The sequence below is a fragment of the Diospyros lotus genome, chromosome 13 (assembly GCF_014633365.1).
Source record: "Diospyros lotus cultivar Yz01 chromosome 13, ASM1463336v1, whole genome shotgun sequence".
In the NCBI taxonomy this organism is placed as follows: domain Eukaryota; kingdom Viridiplantae; phylum Streptophyta; class Magnoliopsida; order Ericales; family Ebenaceae; genus Diospyros; species Diospyros lotus.
Window position 1 is genome coordinate 38,040,139 of NC_068350.1, and position 16,812 is coordinate 38,056,950.

The 16,812-nt window shown below is 32.9% G+C and overlaps 1 protein-coding gene across 2 annotated transcripts; it reads right to left on the reverse strand.

Moving 5' to 3' along the window:
* Positions 1-8,191: 8,191 nt before the first annotated feature.
* Positions 8,192-11,950, reverse strand: LOC127787825 (G-type lectin S-receptor-like serine/threonine-protein kinase SD3-1). Of its 2 annotated transcripts, none has more exons than XM_052315850.1 (3): positions 11,734-11,950; positions 11,136-11,230; positions 8,192-10,783 (listed from the first exon to the last, which is right to left on the reverse strand). In XM_052315850.1, the coding sequence occupies exon 3, from the start codon at positions 10,769-10,771 to the stop codon at positions 8,462-8,464; it is 2,310 nt and encodes a 769-aa protein (XP_052171810.1). In that variant the 5' UTR covers positions 10,772-10,783; positions 11,136-11,230; positions 11,734-11,950; the 3' UTR covers positions 8,192-8,461. The 2 variants fall into 2 exon arrangements, with proteins under 2 accessions (XP_052171810.1, XP_052171809.1); XM_052315849.1 differs by having other exon boundaries at positions 8,192-10,828.
* Between the last annotated feature and the right edge of the window lie 4,862 nt (positions 11,951-16,812).

Genomic DNA, 16,812 nt, shown 5'->3' on the forward strand with positions numbered 1-16,812 from the left:
TATTTTTTTTAAAAAAAATTAAAGGTTGAGCATTCAAAATTTTAGGAATCTCACTTTCACTATCTCTTGTGGTTTGGTTTGGTGGTTTTTCGGCCAAATAGTCTACGCGTTTCATAAAATAAGAGTGTATGATGCTATCGAATAAGGCCATTATAGAGAGTTTTACTCAAACAATAAATAATAAAGTGTTCAAACTAAATTCCCGTATAAACGAACATGTAAACACAACCCATACATACCATCAGACTATCATCTCTATTGAGCTCCAAAAGGGTAAAGCCACAGAATTAAAATAAGTCCATGGAGTTGGATCAGCATTAAAAATCATACACCTTTTTCCCTAGTGTTGTTCTTCAGGTTGGCCCCTCAAAAAGAAACCTTTTCTTGTTCAAAGTATATGTGCATATGAAGCAGGTAAAAGCAAGTAAAAAGGTGTTTGTGCTTTTTAAGTACTATTGCAATAAATTCTTATTTACTTAAACCATAAACTAAAAAAAAAAAAAAAAATTATAACGATCACATTTGAGATTTGACGTAATTGTAAGAATTACTTTTTATATTTCAAAAATAAAAATAATTTTTTATTATTAAAAAAATAATAAAATAATTATTTTATCTTTTATTTTATCTCTTTTCTCTCTCTTTCCTAATTTTAGGAAAATGCTGGATATATAACGTAGGCATTCGAAACTTTCAAAGCCATTTTTAAGATTTTTAATGCCTATTTGAGTGGTGAATTATTAAATAATAATTATTGGTGATTATCGTTGAATAGAGAGTGAATCTAATGTGTTCATTATTAGACTCTAAATTTTTTTTTTAGCGTAAAAAGTTGAAAGGAGTTCTCGATTAACGCACAATTTTTAGCTAGAATTGTCCCATTCTCTCTAAAGCACGAGAGAGGGAAATATCTTTAAATTATAAGGGTATTTTAGTTATTTTTTAATATTCAACTAGGATTAACAAATGATAAAGAAAAAATTACAACATATAGTAATAAATCTTAGGAATGCACATTATATTTTCTCAAACTATCTCTTGCAATTATTTTAAATTTAAAAAAGATTGCGTGTAATATTTTTTTAAAAAAATAATACAAGCCTAGCAATACCCTTTTGCAATGGTAGCTTCAATACCCTTTGACTGAATGAATGCTCAAATCGAACATATCCAAAAAATAAAAATAAAAAAATCCAACCTACCTAAAAAACTATTTTTTTATAAAAAAATGAAAAATAGAAAAAAAAAAGAGCCCAAAAAACCCAAAAACAATATCATTTTTGATATTTTGGTTGGTTCGATTATTTAAGTTTTTTTCAATATAAAAACTGAACCGAACCGAAATAACTAAAATAGTCAAATTTAAAAACTGAACCAAACCGAAATACAGATTAAATAAAATCAAACCGTCAATTTCGATCAATTCAATTCAATTATTTCAGTTTAACTAAAATGTTGCATATTGCTACTCTCAACTCTCTCAATGTAGGAAGTGCATTGGAGACAATTTCTTTCATTAGTTTGAATATAAATATATATATATTATGTTTTTTTTTTCAATGAATCACCAAATCAGAGTCAATTGAAGTCAATTTACCCCAAGTCAGCTAATTAACCTAATCAATGCTATTGAATTGGCCTATAAAACATTATCGATCCCTTCTCCTACCCATGAGTTCTTAGTTTACTTGTGACATTCCTCAATGTGTACTATCTAGCTATGTGCATACAAAGGATGCTTTTAATAAATGAAACTCACATTATCCCTTCTCCTATCCATTATAAGTTCTTAGTTTACTTGTGACATTCCTCAGTGTGCATGTACTATCTATGTGCATACAACGGATGCTTTTAATAAATGAAACTCTTTGCTATTTAAAAAAGTTAAAAGGGAGATTTCTTGTAATCAATATTTTTCTTAATTACGTCGCAAAATAATTATTTTTATATATAATTTAAATTCATAATTTTTTTAATCATCGTCACCCATAACTATGTGAAAGAAAAAGAAGTTAAATAGTATAAATAGTTACTGAAATTTGTATTAAAGTATAAAAAAATCACTAAACTTTAATTTATACAAAAAATGTCACTGAACTTCAGTTTAGTTTATAATTTCATAACTACTGTCAATTGTTATTAAAAGAGTTTAAAGAAATAATGAAATTTTTGTACTTTAGTGCAAAGTTTAATAACTTTTTTGTATTTTTATATAAAGTTTCGTGACTATTGTGTTATTTAGAGATTCATGTTGTTAGTCACGTCAACATCTTGTTAATTTCTTTTTTAACAGCAATTGATAGTAGTTATAGAATTGTATACTAAATTAAAATTTAGTGACTTTTTAATTACAAATTGAAGTTCAATTAACATTTATGCTATTTAGCCGAAAAAGAAAGAAAATGGTTGGAGAGACGTATAGAACGGCTGAAGAAACTAACAATCAGCATTGAAAAGCACAGATCAAACATTCCAACCAGATGGCAAAGCTACCATCTTGATGATCATCCAACCCTATAGCTACCACCACATATATATATATATATATGTGTGTGTATGCATGTATAGATATCAAGCTGAGATATTTCCTAGGGCATGGAAGAAGAAGAGCTCCAAATCAGGATGGGCATAGAACGCCATGGCAGACCTTCGCAGCGAGCAGTTTCCGGCGACTCTCTTCTTCTTCTCGTTCTTCATCTTCTTCGGCGCCGGCGGGCATGACAGAATATCCGGTATCCTGAACCTCTCAGCCTTCGGTGTGGAACACCCAGCTGATCCTTCTCCATTGTCAGCCTTGTTGATGATCTTCTTCTCGGGCTCAAACTCCATTGGTGCTTCTTCGAGCTTTGATGATCTGCAGCACAGCAGCTGCTTGTTGTTGTGAGCCCTTCTTCTTGCAGCAGCAGCATGTGGCGCCATTTTGAGAGCCAAACAATGCGGAAGGGACACTTGAGCTAGAGATTCCTTGACCTATGACTCTGCTAGAAATACAATATATACTAACCTTAATATTCAAAGACATTAATATCAGTGGATAGGAAAATTCCATGTAGGATAAGTGGTCATGTTATTAGAGTCAATGTTGAAAGTCAAAGCACCAGTTTACACACGAGCTGATCTCGATTAACCCGGTAAACCGAGAAACCCAAAAAAAAAATAAAAAATTGGTTTGTGATACAGTTCAAAAAAATATATTTTAATTAATTAATTTATTTCTCTTTTTGAATTAGTATGAGTGGAATAAGTCAGTCATGCATTTAGGAATAGTTAGTTTTTGTTGAACTATGTTATGGAGTGTTAAATTGTGGATTCTACTTTGTTATTTAGTATGGCGATAGTTGTAAGTTAGTTGTTATATATTTCTAAACATCGAAATTATTTTTGTAACAACAGTTCAATTTAAAAATTAAAGATTTTTACTTCCTTTAATAAGTTGAAAATTTATGATTTTTCTCTCCTTGACTCAAAATAAATAGAGGAAATAATACTATCTCTATAGATGTACCAAAGTTGTATTAGAGCTTTGTTATGGAGCAGGGGATGGAAAACTTGGAGAAGACCATGAAAACATTTGCAGGGCATAGAGAGCTTTTATGGAAGCTAACGGAAACACTCGAAAAGCTCAGTAATTGGGTGAAGAAATTGCCAACCATACCCAAGATGCTACTGACCATCCTAGTGCATCAAACAACACACCACATAGTCGACGGAATGTACAGGAAGGAAGGAGTACTAGTTCATTTGTTCCAAAAACCATAAAGATCGATTTCCCTCGCTATGATGGGAAGAGCGACCTTACCTTCTAGTTGTTCAAGGCAAAACAATTTTTTTAATTATATGAGATTCCTATACCTAATCGAGTTGTTTTAGCCTCATTCCACCTAGATGGAGATATGCTCATATGTGGTATCAATTGTTACATTAAGAATTGGGCACAATCACATGGGGAGAGTTTGGACATGGGCTAAACTCAAGGTATGAGCCAAATCAATATATGAATTTTTTTGCTGAATTAACTCAATTACAACAAACGGGTTCAGTACAAAACTACCAGGATAAATTTGAAAAATTATTAGCTAAGGCAAGACCAATGAAGCAAATCTGACAAATCAGTTGCTTCATGGGAGGCCTCAAAGAGTCCATTCACACATATGTTCGGGCTAATAAACCAACTACCTTGTCTTTGGCTATTGGATTGGCTCGGTTATACGAAGCCTATGATCTCACCTCATCCAAAGTTTTGTCCATGAGTGATGAAGTTCAAAATGGTCCGCAACGTCGTCAATCAAGAAATTAACTAGAGAAGAAATAGAGGAGAGAAAAAAGAAAGGCTTATGCTTCAAGTGTAATGAAAAATTTGGCCTTGGACATCATTGCAAAAGACTATTCATGATTCAAGTTTGCTTGAATATAGTGAGGTAGACGAGGAAATGGACATTTATGGTGGAAGTCTTGAAGTTCTATGGTTGCCATAGTTGAATTAAACCCTTGAGAACGGTGTTTTCAAGGGAGAGGGAGTTGATACAATCCCAAAAAAAATATTTTAATTAATTTATTTGTTTTCTTTTTTGAATTAGTCTCAATTGAATAAGTTAGTCATGTATTTAGAAATAGTTAGTTGTGGTTGAACTGTGTTAAATTGTGAATTCTGCTTTACTATTTAGTAGGGATATAGTTGTAAGTTAGTTGTTATATATTCCCTGTTGCAATGAAAATAAACATTAGAATTATTTTTACAACAACAATTCAGTTTGAACATTGAAGGTTTCTGCTCCCTTTAATGAACTAAAAATTTATGATTTTTCTCTCCTTAACTCAAAATAGATAGAGGAAAGAGTATTGTTTCCACCGTTGTACCAATTTGAATTCTAGTTAAACAACAATTCCTAAGATATTTGAAGACAAACCTAAAATGAACCCAATTCAAATAGAAGATGACTATCGAACTAATCTCCCGACAAAGATATGGATAATCTTTGTAGGGCACAATTCAAATATAAGGTCTTTGAGCACTTATTTGATAAGCCCTCAACACGAGACAAATCCCTACAATCTTGAAAGCAAGTAAATTCAAACCCAATAAAGAGATCATAGAATAGCCATTTCAAGCCCCTCTATGCTACCTGTTCAAAGCTCCATGAACTTAAGGACGAGATATTTCATGCTCATCCTTTAATCTCAGTTCAAATAAGGAGGAATCACTTAATGCTTTACAATACGTGGGTAGGCCATTTTCATTGTAATCCTTATCACAAAACTCAATCCTAAAAGGTATATAATAATTTTAGGGGGAGTTCAAAGTATCATATTATATACTATTCTTAATATTTTATAAGATATCTATAGTATATCTTATGTTGATTTAAGTATCAAAGTGACATCATCTCAATCGAATCTTAGATAATTATTCTTAAACATGTGTAGAAAACACAAAAATTAGATCGATTTGAGACAAAATTCGATCCTCACGAAGATATTACAAATTCATTTGATAAAGATAATGACAATAGATTTTTTGTTATTAGAAAAAAAAATATTATTAATGTATTGGAAGATGCAACAAAAATAGTGAACAGTTGGAAGCAACCACTGCCGCGCGCTAAAGGATAAAACACTTTTTGAAAACACTGCCAAGTGATGATAAGTGATGCCCTTTTGGGCTCTTTTATGGGAAGTAGTCGTTAAAAGGCTTAAGTTGAAAAGGCTGCTTCTTGGACTAGAATAATAATCATTGATTCTCCAAATAATAAAGGAGGAATACGGTGTGTTTAATTGTTTATCTTTTTTTATTTTTTTTTTGGTCTCTTTAGGGTTTGAAAATGTTATATATATATATAGATAATGTTAATTATTGTCTTAAAAATAATAATTAAAAATCTAAGCTTATATTTTTTCCTTACATGAAAAGCTTATCACCCCCTATTGAATATTTAACGTTTATAATTTATATCTATTGAATATTTAATCTAGTTTAAAATAATACGTGAGTTAGATGTGAAGTGAATTAAAAAGAAGAAAAATAAAAGAAAGAAAGAATATAAGAAGAGCCTACCAAATTGATCATTCCTTCTGCCTTTTCCTTCTCTTTCAATTGTCGTCTTTGCTTTTGTATCCATTCTCCCGACTCTCATCAACCCATATGGAAGAACCAAGTTTCTACTTGGTCGTCGTTATCTCAATCGATCCCAACCCTTCTTCTTTCCTTAATATGAGAATGAAAAAGAATAATTGATTTCAGAACTCGTATCAAGGAACTTGCTAACATAAAAAGCTCAGGAAATATGGCACAAGATCAAACTCTCAAGGAAGCGAGGGATCTAATTTGTTTCCATAGTAGAATAGTTTGAATAATATTCTACTAATGTTGACCGACAAATCACAATCAACCCACACTTCCCTTTCTTTGACCAACGATCCATGACTGACCCATCATTTCCCTTTCTATTTGCTTTAATCGATGACCAGTGACTAACCCACCTTTTCCTGCCCTCTTTGCTCTGACTGACAACCCACAACTTATAATTTGACAGCCATTAAGCATGGTGTTTTATTGGTTTGTTTTTACGTGTTTAATGACACTGTTATTACACTCTCAATGTTAACTAGATAATAAGATAGTTAATATGTGTAAATTATAAAGATTATGTATTCAATAGGTCATATTTGAAGTTTAAGAGAGTGATAGGCTTTTTATGCGAGGTTCAAAAGGGAAAATATGGGTTTGGCCAATAAATATTTTTTTTTCTTTTAAAAAAGATCTATTTACTATATCTTATTTTTTTAACTAAATAATTCATTAAACAAAAAAAAATAAGATACACAATTTTATTATTTGATTAAATGATTCAAAATACGATATATTTTTTAATTAATAAAATTATTTAAAGATAAATATTATTTATCTAGATTGAATCCATCTCCAGTCCAGTTAAAATATTTTCATTAAAAAATGAGAAAGTGCATATGTGTAGGTTTCAATGAAAATATGATAACTAGATTAGAGATTCATTTCAATTTAGATAAATAACATTATTCTTATTTAAATATTAACAATAATATGTAGTAAATACACCTTTATAAAAATAAAATACATTACCATAATAATTAACATTACCCATAAAATATACATATGTGTGTATGTATATATATATATATTGATGATTATAAGATGGTAAAGGATAAGATTGCTTCATAATTGATATGATATATCTTCATAATGATAATTTTACTTTAGAAAGGAATGTCTTGATATGACTTTTTGGTATTTATATAATTGATATAATTGTGGGAACAAAGACAAATAAAAACACCGAGGGGCTAGGGAGAAAAGATTCATTACGGTGATATGATTTCACATAAATTTGTTGAGATAATATCACCGACCAATCATGTGACATTACATTTCTACTATTGTTCATGCTAACCATCTTTTGATATATACACAACAATTTTAGATTTAAAGTCAAAATTAAATTAAATTAACTCGACAATACAGATTAATTCATAAATTTAAATAATTATATAAAAAAATATAAAAATGTAAATATAAATTTAAGCAATATGCTTCGTTTAATTTTTTTTCCCTAGATTTGTTTGTTTGACTCTAAGTTTAAAAATTAGACCCAATTCAAAGATAATTATTTTTTATATATGAAATTATTTCTAAGATGAGGAAAAGATTCAACCCGATTACTACACCCAATTTTAATTGGGCTGATATTATTTAATTAGTTTTAAGTTAAAAATTATAAACCCGAAAATCTTTGACTCGAGTGAGACTTAATTCATATAAAATCCGTAACTAACCACCCAATTCAAATGATTCTAAACAGCTCAACCCAATTCTGTTTGACCAACAGCTAACATGGTTTTGGGATTGATGAGCTTAAAGTCAAGGAGGGTATAAGATATAAAATTGAAATATGATTTAGCTGAAGCCATTCCTCCCAACGTCTGTAATGGATGGGGGAAGAGCCGGAGAAGGATTCCAAAGCTGCCAATGGAACAACATTAACAAAAGTAATTTTACAGTCTTAAATGCATTATGGAGAGGGAGAGAGCATAGGGACTACATATTGCTAGATTTTATGAACCCTCCTTCGCTTGACTTGACAATTGTGTATTCTGAACATTTCAATGGAACACATATTTGCAAGAATTAGTCCAGAATGAAACCAAACTAGATAAGAAATGAAGGGTCAAGAGTCTAAAATTATGTAGATCAGGACTTACCAACCAAGTTTATGGACAGAGAGTTAAGGAGGGGAGATCAAAGACTGGACTGGACATTTGTTTAGGAATAAACCAAGTTCAAGAACATTCCATTCCTTGCAATGGCTAAAAACTCCCAAATATCTTGGGGTGAAAAAAAATGGATTAAACTTCAAAACCATTGCAACATTGTCTTCAAGCCACTTACCCTTGCAGTTAGATCCACTATACAGCAAGCTTAAATAAACCATCATATGTTGTTGGGGATCTGAAGCTCTATTTCAGATGTTGATGACTCGTTTGCCTCCAGCTCGGCCCTCCGGCAAACAAATGGAGGCGGCGGGGGATCAACAGCCAATCCTTCCAAGACCTTAACGACCTCCCCCATTGAAGGCCTCATTTGCTCATCTACTTGCAAACACCAAAAGGCGATTCTCAGTGCTCGCTCCAGCTCTTCTGAATCCACCCCATTGTCTATTCGTCTATCCACTAGCTCCTCTGCCTGTCCCTGTACCCACTTCTCATAAGCCCACACACCCACGTCGTCAGCTTCTGGACGCCCGGTCACCAATGACAGCACCACCTTGCCAAAATCACTTATATCCGCCTCTGCTGTTCCACAACTGTTGGAAGCCTCACCATGAAGTTTCCCTAAACCAAACTCACTCACCTTGGCATCGAAATTTTCATCCAAAACTACATTCTGAGATTTTAGATTTCCATGACTGAAAAATTCCCTGCATTCTGTGTGCAAGTAACAAATGCCCCTTGCCACAGCTAAGCAGATCTGCATTCTTCTTCCCCACGTGAGCCTCTTGCACAACTTAGGGTCTTCTATGCATCTTGCCAGTGAACCATTCATGGCATACTCATAGACCAAAAATCTGTGATCCGTCTCGCAACAGTAACCCTCCAGTTGCACAAGGTTTTTGTGATAAATGCTTCCTATTTTTAGAACAGCACTCCGGAACTTCCTTCCTTCAATGGCAGTTTTCATGTCTTTGACCGCAACTGACCGGCTGTTTGGAAGCATGCCTTTAAACATCTTTGGTCCAATTTGGTTCTGGAAATTTCCTGTAATGTCTTTGATTTCAGAGAAGGATAACGTGATCAAATCTGTTGCGTTGGGGCCAGTGTAAGCTAAAACACCTTTCCTCCTGGAAAATTTTCTTCTCTTGTAGATGTAGAACCCAAAACCAACCTGAATTAGGAAAAGCACTACAAATGTGCCTGAAGCAATTCCAACTAGACAAGCGATGCAAACTCTATTCGCCCTTTTTGAATCATCCTGGAAGGATGCTGAAGAAGTAGGGGGGAGGGGTAAAGCAGCGACTGGATCAGAGCAACTCCTAACAAAGGATATTGAACTTAAAAATGGGTTGGACTGCCCAGTAACATATCGAGTTCTCGTAATTCGGCACTCTGTCGTTCCATCATTCATGAAAGTTACAGCAGTACAAAGAGGATCTTCTAGGCACAGTCTCTTACACTTCTGCAAACTAGATTGAATGATTCTTCCATCTGGCGGATATAGCCCGGACATGATAGTGTGCTCATGAATAGTCATGAAGGAACCAGATTGACAGTCCTGTTTATATGGGAGCACACATTTTGAGTTAGACTCATTTGCAGGCCTAAATGGGCATTTACAAACAGGGAAGCCTGATGCATTGAACATGCATATTCCATGGAGGTCGCAGGTTGCAAAGACATCGCACTGATTCTCAACAGCTAGCCAAACTGGCCTCCATGACCTTGATTCATCCACCCATGAGTATAGGCGAAGATTTCCATCAACATCTAGTCTAAGAAATCGAAGTTTCACATCTGAATCATTATGATCTTCCCCAGACACAGACCAAATAACTTCAGATCTTTGGTCAAGAAGCTGCAGAGTTCCGTCAGAACTGAGAACAGCTCTGAGAATTGAATGAGAAGAGTTTCCACTGGTCCAGTAGGTAAAATTACTTTCCCACCTGAGTTGCAACTGGCCTGAATTACCTATTTGAAGACTATAGTAACTTGACACAGCATTCCTGCTAGAAGCTCGAAGCATTTGAAAACCAGATAAATTCTGGCCTGGGAGGAGCGTATCGGTTGGAGTGTCAAAGCTTTGCCACACAATCTCCCTCTTTATGTTGAGAAGAACAAAATTGCCACTGTCAAGAAGAACTGCCGAAGCAACAGATAATTTGGTACTGTTGCTTGTCCAGGCATTGGCTCCTTTCACGGAATCATATAAAACCAAATCTCCATATTGGGTCAGCTGGAAGTAGGACTCATCACCGACGGTAAGGTCACCTCCAGCAACCCAAACCACCATTTGTTGGCCAGCGGGAATAGAATTTGAACTGAAACGGATTCCGACACTATACCGACCTGAACGGTTAAGGAATCCAATTGCAAATTTCCCATTGGAGGAGGTCCAGTAGTTGCTTTCCACTACTGAAAGTTTTGAACCCAAGGGAATTTGCGAGATGACAACTGGAAAGAGCAAGAACCCAACAGAGACAAGGAGTCGGAAAGATGAATCAACAAGCATTCTCTTCTTCCCAAGCATATCTGCATATGCCTGCAGATGTAGATGAAGGAACATAAGAGCAACAGCCTCCACCCTCTGCATATTGACAGCAGGCACTAGAGATATTTGATTTTATTTTTCCAGATAATAAGTCAAAATTTGCGACTGGGTTGGCAACATTCAAGATCAAATTAAGACCAAACAACTGCAGAGAGAATTAGGGGTCCCAGTAACAGAAAGTTGAATATACCATGGGCATTGAACCACAACTATTAGGTAAAACGAGTTGAAAATATTGTAGTTTGAACTTTGAAGGTTTTCAGAGTAAGCTCAAATAAAGAAATCCAGCATGAAGACATCTATGTAAATCAGAATCTAGAATCCAGCATTCAGGGTTTGGTACCTGAAAAGGTAGTCAAGGCCTCAGAAATTCAAGAAGCCGGTGTTGAATGCTCCAATTCTCCAAAGGCAATACCTAAAATGGCCCTGTAAGAAAAACTGGCATCCGGGCAACAACGAAGGTCAATGGCAGATTGAATAAACGAGCATAGGATCCAAACAATTCAAAACTTAACAATCACCACACGTAGATAATAAAAGCAGATAGGACTTTTAATATACATTTGAGAGAAGCTTTTGCATAGACTTGGAAGGGTTGGCCCAAATGGGGCCCAAATTAGGCTCATATGATGAACGTCGTCAAAGCCAGCACACGCTATCACTTTCAGAGCTCAAAATTGACACTGTTCAGCAGTGGTTTACAGGAAGACAGAGGATAAATGACCAAATAGCTGATAAAATCAACACACATCTACACAAGCATACATTTATGGCAACGAGAAAGCAAATAGGAAATTATTCTCAGTCTCAGATGCGCATAGTATCCGAGCAATCATTCAAAAAGCAGGTTAGGTAGGGTGGGGGAAGATAAGGAAACGAAATGAAACCCTTGAACGAAGAAGAAGATTCGCATTCAAAGAGAGAAATCTCGAGATTAAGACCTGCAGTTAAGAAGCTAAGTCGAGAGGTTCTTCGTGCCGGTGACGGGGATTGGACTCGCCAGGACACCAATGCAAGTGAAACGAATTCAGTTTGCGCCGCAACCTGGCCGGAGAAGACACCGGAGCTTGGCCCCAGAGAGAGAGTGAGAGAGAGAGAGCGAAGGGGGATGGAGACGCCGAGAGAGAGTGAGATTTTGAATTTATATTAAAAGGGAAAATTGGGAAGAGATTAATTAATTTTTTAGATAAATGATTTTACTCAGCGTTAGGGCATAGATTTGGACTAGGCCACTCCGAATGTCGGAATATCTCTGCAGAAATAAGCCCCACTTTGGACCTTAATTACAATGTTGCCACTGTTGGCTGTATTATATTATGGATAGGTTTAATATTATTTTGTTATTATTATTATTTTCTTGGACTTCATCTCAAAGGATTGGTCCTGAAAAAATGATATTTTCATTTCTTATCGACTACCCTTATTATTGCTAGCCGTTAAAGAAGATGTCATAAATTTTCGATAAATTACCAACACAACTACCTAACGACCTTTAGATATGCTCACAAGTATTAGCAATTCCAAACTAACTTATTTATAAGTTATAACTTTTAAAAGCTCTTCTAGAGTTAATGGACTCTAAAAACTCATATTGGAGATTCGTGGCAACACCAAAATAAAGCTACAAGCAATTATTAATAATTGTCGATAACTAATTCAAAGATTTTTCAACGACATTAAATTGTCAACAATAAGTAACAACAACTACAATTGCTAAATAACTTCTTTACCGATACTCTCAAAAATTTGTAGGTATCAAGTGACTACTAGAAGCTCTTTGTGAGGTGCTTAGAGCACCGTAAGCTTTTCTTGGAGTACGAATCACTAACTAGTGGCAATTCCAAAGCAGGGTTGTAAGTAATTGCTGGCAGTTATTGATAACCTCTTCAACAATTTTGCGATAACATTAAATTGTTGACAATAAGTGATAACAACCCCCAAAGATAGATTCCTTACCAATTGCAGCTCCCAAAACTCCTTTGGAGTCAAGGACTCATAAAAATTCTTTAGAAGTCAACCAACCCCATATATTCTTTCTTGGAGAGTTATCGATGAGTGGCAACTCTAGAGCACAGTCATGAGCAACATCTAGCAATTGTCAATAATTGCTACAATAATTTTTCGATGACATTGGATTGTCAACTATGAATGGTTTGGTGAAGAAAAATGAATTGAAATAAAAATATTTTTTTATTGTTTCCAACATTTTGAAAATGTTAGGAATATATTAGAAATTACAAATGTGATACATATACATCGTGTTGGGTCCTTGGAACCCTAGACTAATATAGAATTGTTCTGAGGGGTTCGAATGGAGTGGTGGCACCACTCATCAGATTTAAGGATATAAGCGATGACCTCTATTAATAGCTTAAGCTTTTGATAAAGATAGTTGAGCACTAGTTTTTGGAATTTTACAAACTAGGTTACCCTCAACCATGGTCCATTTTATGAGGCTAGTCTCAACCTTGGCCTATTTAGTCAAACCACCTTCAAACTTAGACCATTTTATCAAGTTGCCATCGACCTCTAAATTTTACTTGGGTCTCACCTAACCAAAATGAGGTCTTTCACAAACCTGAAATCAAGTCAATCCTAGTTGGGATTGAACTACCTAATTTGACTACAATTATCTCTTAGAATTAAGCAATAAGCATGATCATGATCTTAGATTACTTTCTACAATGTAGTGGGTAGTTCGAATCTCAATAAACTTAAAATTTATCCTTTCTCCAAAATCTTAAGAAGATAGTAGATAGAAATAATTCTAATCTCTCCAAATTTGTATAGTCACTATTTTTAGATTATACATAACAAAGAAACTAAAGTCTAAGCAAAAGATTATCTCTAAACTACTATTGTCTCACATCTAACGTAGACATTGAAATGGCTTTATCAACTAGTCTCAAGGCGCTCTCAAAGTTCTTTTTTTCACAAAAGCTCAATTTAAGAGTCTTAAGTTCAAGGTATTCCGTCATCTTATATGTTTTATTCCTCGCAAATATATTAGTGGTCTAACTTGTGCACTATCAATTAAAAAAATATAAGAAAAATATAATTAATAGAAAAATATTAAAATACATTATAATATATAAAAATAATTATTATATGAATAATAAAGCATATTAATTGTCATACACAGTAATGGAAATTCATGTGATTCATTCAGCTAAAATCATAGTGCCATTATTATTGTGATTACCCTCAAACAAATAATTAGCAACACATCATTCTAATAGGCTTTTTTAAGTGATAATAATTATATAGTAATATAATAATTAGTTGAAAAATGAGAAGGAGAGAGAGAGAGAGAGAAGTAATGATCATTTCTTGAGATTTATTCAAACAATTCCACTATGATCTCAACTTTGGCAAATTGTCAAAACCCTAACAACTCACCTTCCACCTCACAATCATTTTATTTAGGAATCTAAGCTATTTTTTACACACACAAAAAAATTGATATTCTTGTGAAAAAGACTCTGATAGAATAAAATTGCAGAAGAGTATATTTAAAAAATAACAAAAATTTCTTATACTTAATATGTGTTATAATAAATGATTTAACAAAAATATTAAGGGGGTGTTCAAGGCCGATTATCGCCAATTCACACTATGACCATCTCTTAATAGGTTTTTCTTTGTTTTAAACTATTTTTAATAGTCTCGAATCTAATCTTGTTTAGGATTTACTCTACCTACAAAAAAGGGCATACCTCTATTCTTCGGTTGATCTTCCGACGCTTAAATCATTCATTGCACTTGAGATTGAATGATGAGATAATGATATAATAAATGTGCAATTTATAAGATACCTAGTTTTTGAAAAATCGTGCCTTTATATGGGCTCATTGCAAGGCCAAGCTAAGATTATGCCATATAAATGGTCAAATTTGATTTCTATGTAAGCTTGGCTAGCTGGTGATAGGTCCCGTTTGTTACAACTTAATTAAAGAAATTATAGTTTATAGCTTCTTAGATTATAGCTTCTAAAACTTAGAATAAGTTGTGAACCTGTTTGCTGCAACTTCTTAGAAGTTGTAGTTAAGTAGTTGTGGTGTTTGATACCATAAGCTGTAAAATAACTTATTTTTGTATAATTGTCCATAATACCCTTAGTAGTTATAGAATGATAATTTAAAAATTAATTAGTGTATATGTATAAGTTTCAACTGTTATAAAAAAATTAATTAAAGTATAGAGAGAGGAAGAGATTTGAAAATAGAAATGGCGGTGGAAAAAAAAATCCATGATTGCGTAGACAATAAAGTAATTCTATGCTAAAAATAAGGGCAAAATTATCATAAAAATGTAATTATTTAAGCAGAAGTTATAAAAGCTGGGGTACTCCAGTTTTGAAAAAGCTAGCTTCTACCCCTTCTAAAATCTAGTAGAAGTTATAAGTTAGAATTCTATAAATTAAAACAAACACTACATTCCAACTTTTTTTAAGCTAAAAGTTAGAAGTTACAACTTTTAAACTACAACAAACAGGGCCATATAATTGGATCCGAACCCTTTTGTCATCCTAGCTCAAATAACTTTAGCATTAGACTTTGAGCCAATGTTGAGTCTAGGCCTAACTCTTCAAGCTCGATCTTTTTAAGGTCAATGATTTTTCGAATTACATTGCACTATTGAGTTAGATTTTCTCCCAATGAAAGAAATTTTTTTTTTTGTCCTTGGAGCTATAATGCCCCATCAACAAATATAATTGCAAAGTGAAAGGCTATTTGATTTTTTTTCTTGTAGTTTCTAGTTTTTTTTTGTATTTATTTTTTAAAATTTTGAACAAAAATAAAAACGTCGTTTGGGAAAATGTTTTTGTTCCCGAAAAAACTTGATTTTCCCAATAACTATTTGAAACCTATATTTACACAAATATTGTCATTATAAGTAAGAAATAATATATATATATACAAAATATAATTATATTCTTTTGATTTTCAAAAATTCTATCACTATATGAAGAAAAAATCGACAGAAATAAATTTATTAAACGATATTCTCTATTTTTGTTTTGAATTTTTGAAAACAATAGCAAAAAAAAAATGAAAATTAAATGTAAAATGTTAAAACTAAATTTTAAGAGCCGATGCATAAAATCTGACCAAAAAAATTAATGGGGTCTTAAATACCGTATCATATTTTTGACATGATCGTCCATTATTACTTATAATTAATGTTTTAAAAATCAGACCGGAAAGTAAACTGGCCTATTAATTGGGTCACGGGTCAATTGATCCAATCGGTTAGACCGGAATAGTCCGACCGGATAATGTCATATATATATTATAATTAAATAATATATATATTAATATATAATTAAAATACTAATATTCTATATATTATTATGAGAAATGCTATTATTAACTAATATTTTATATATAATTGTTATATATGTTATTAAATAATTAATTAATAATTAATATTTTAAAAATAAGTGAGAAGGTAAAAAAATCGGGGTCAACCCAGTTCCCAGTTCACTTGTCTAATCGGATTTTGACCGATTTTGACTGAGTTGAATGAGATTTAATTTTTTGAGTCAAATCGAACTGGATAGACCACCGATTCTCGATTAAATCAATCCGACCGGCTGGTTCGGTCCGTTTTTAAAACAATGCTTATAATTAGAAGTGTCTATAAGTTAATTTTTTTTAAAATTTGATACTAAAATATAGAACTGAACTGATCTTTACTAGATTTATAAATAGACTCTTGACTAAACTAATCCCCATAAAAAACCAAACCAACCTAGCCCAATAATACTCTAATTGGTTCGGTTCTATTTTTTATTTCAATTACATATAATAGTCTATTAATCTCAAAATTTTTATATAACCTTTCGAAAAAATAATATCAATATTGACCAAAAAAATTGCAACTAAGCATATATACCATATAGTAATTAACAATTTGCTTTAAACAATGATGACAAGTAACTGGCGACAAACAACTGATGAATTCACAAAGTATGTCAACATTGAATGTTTATATATTTATATTATATATTTTAAATC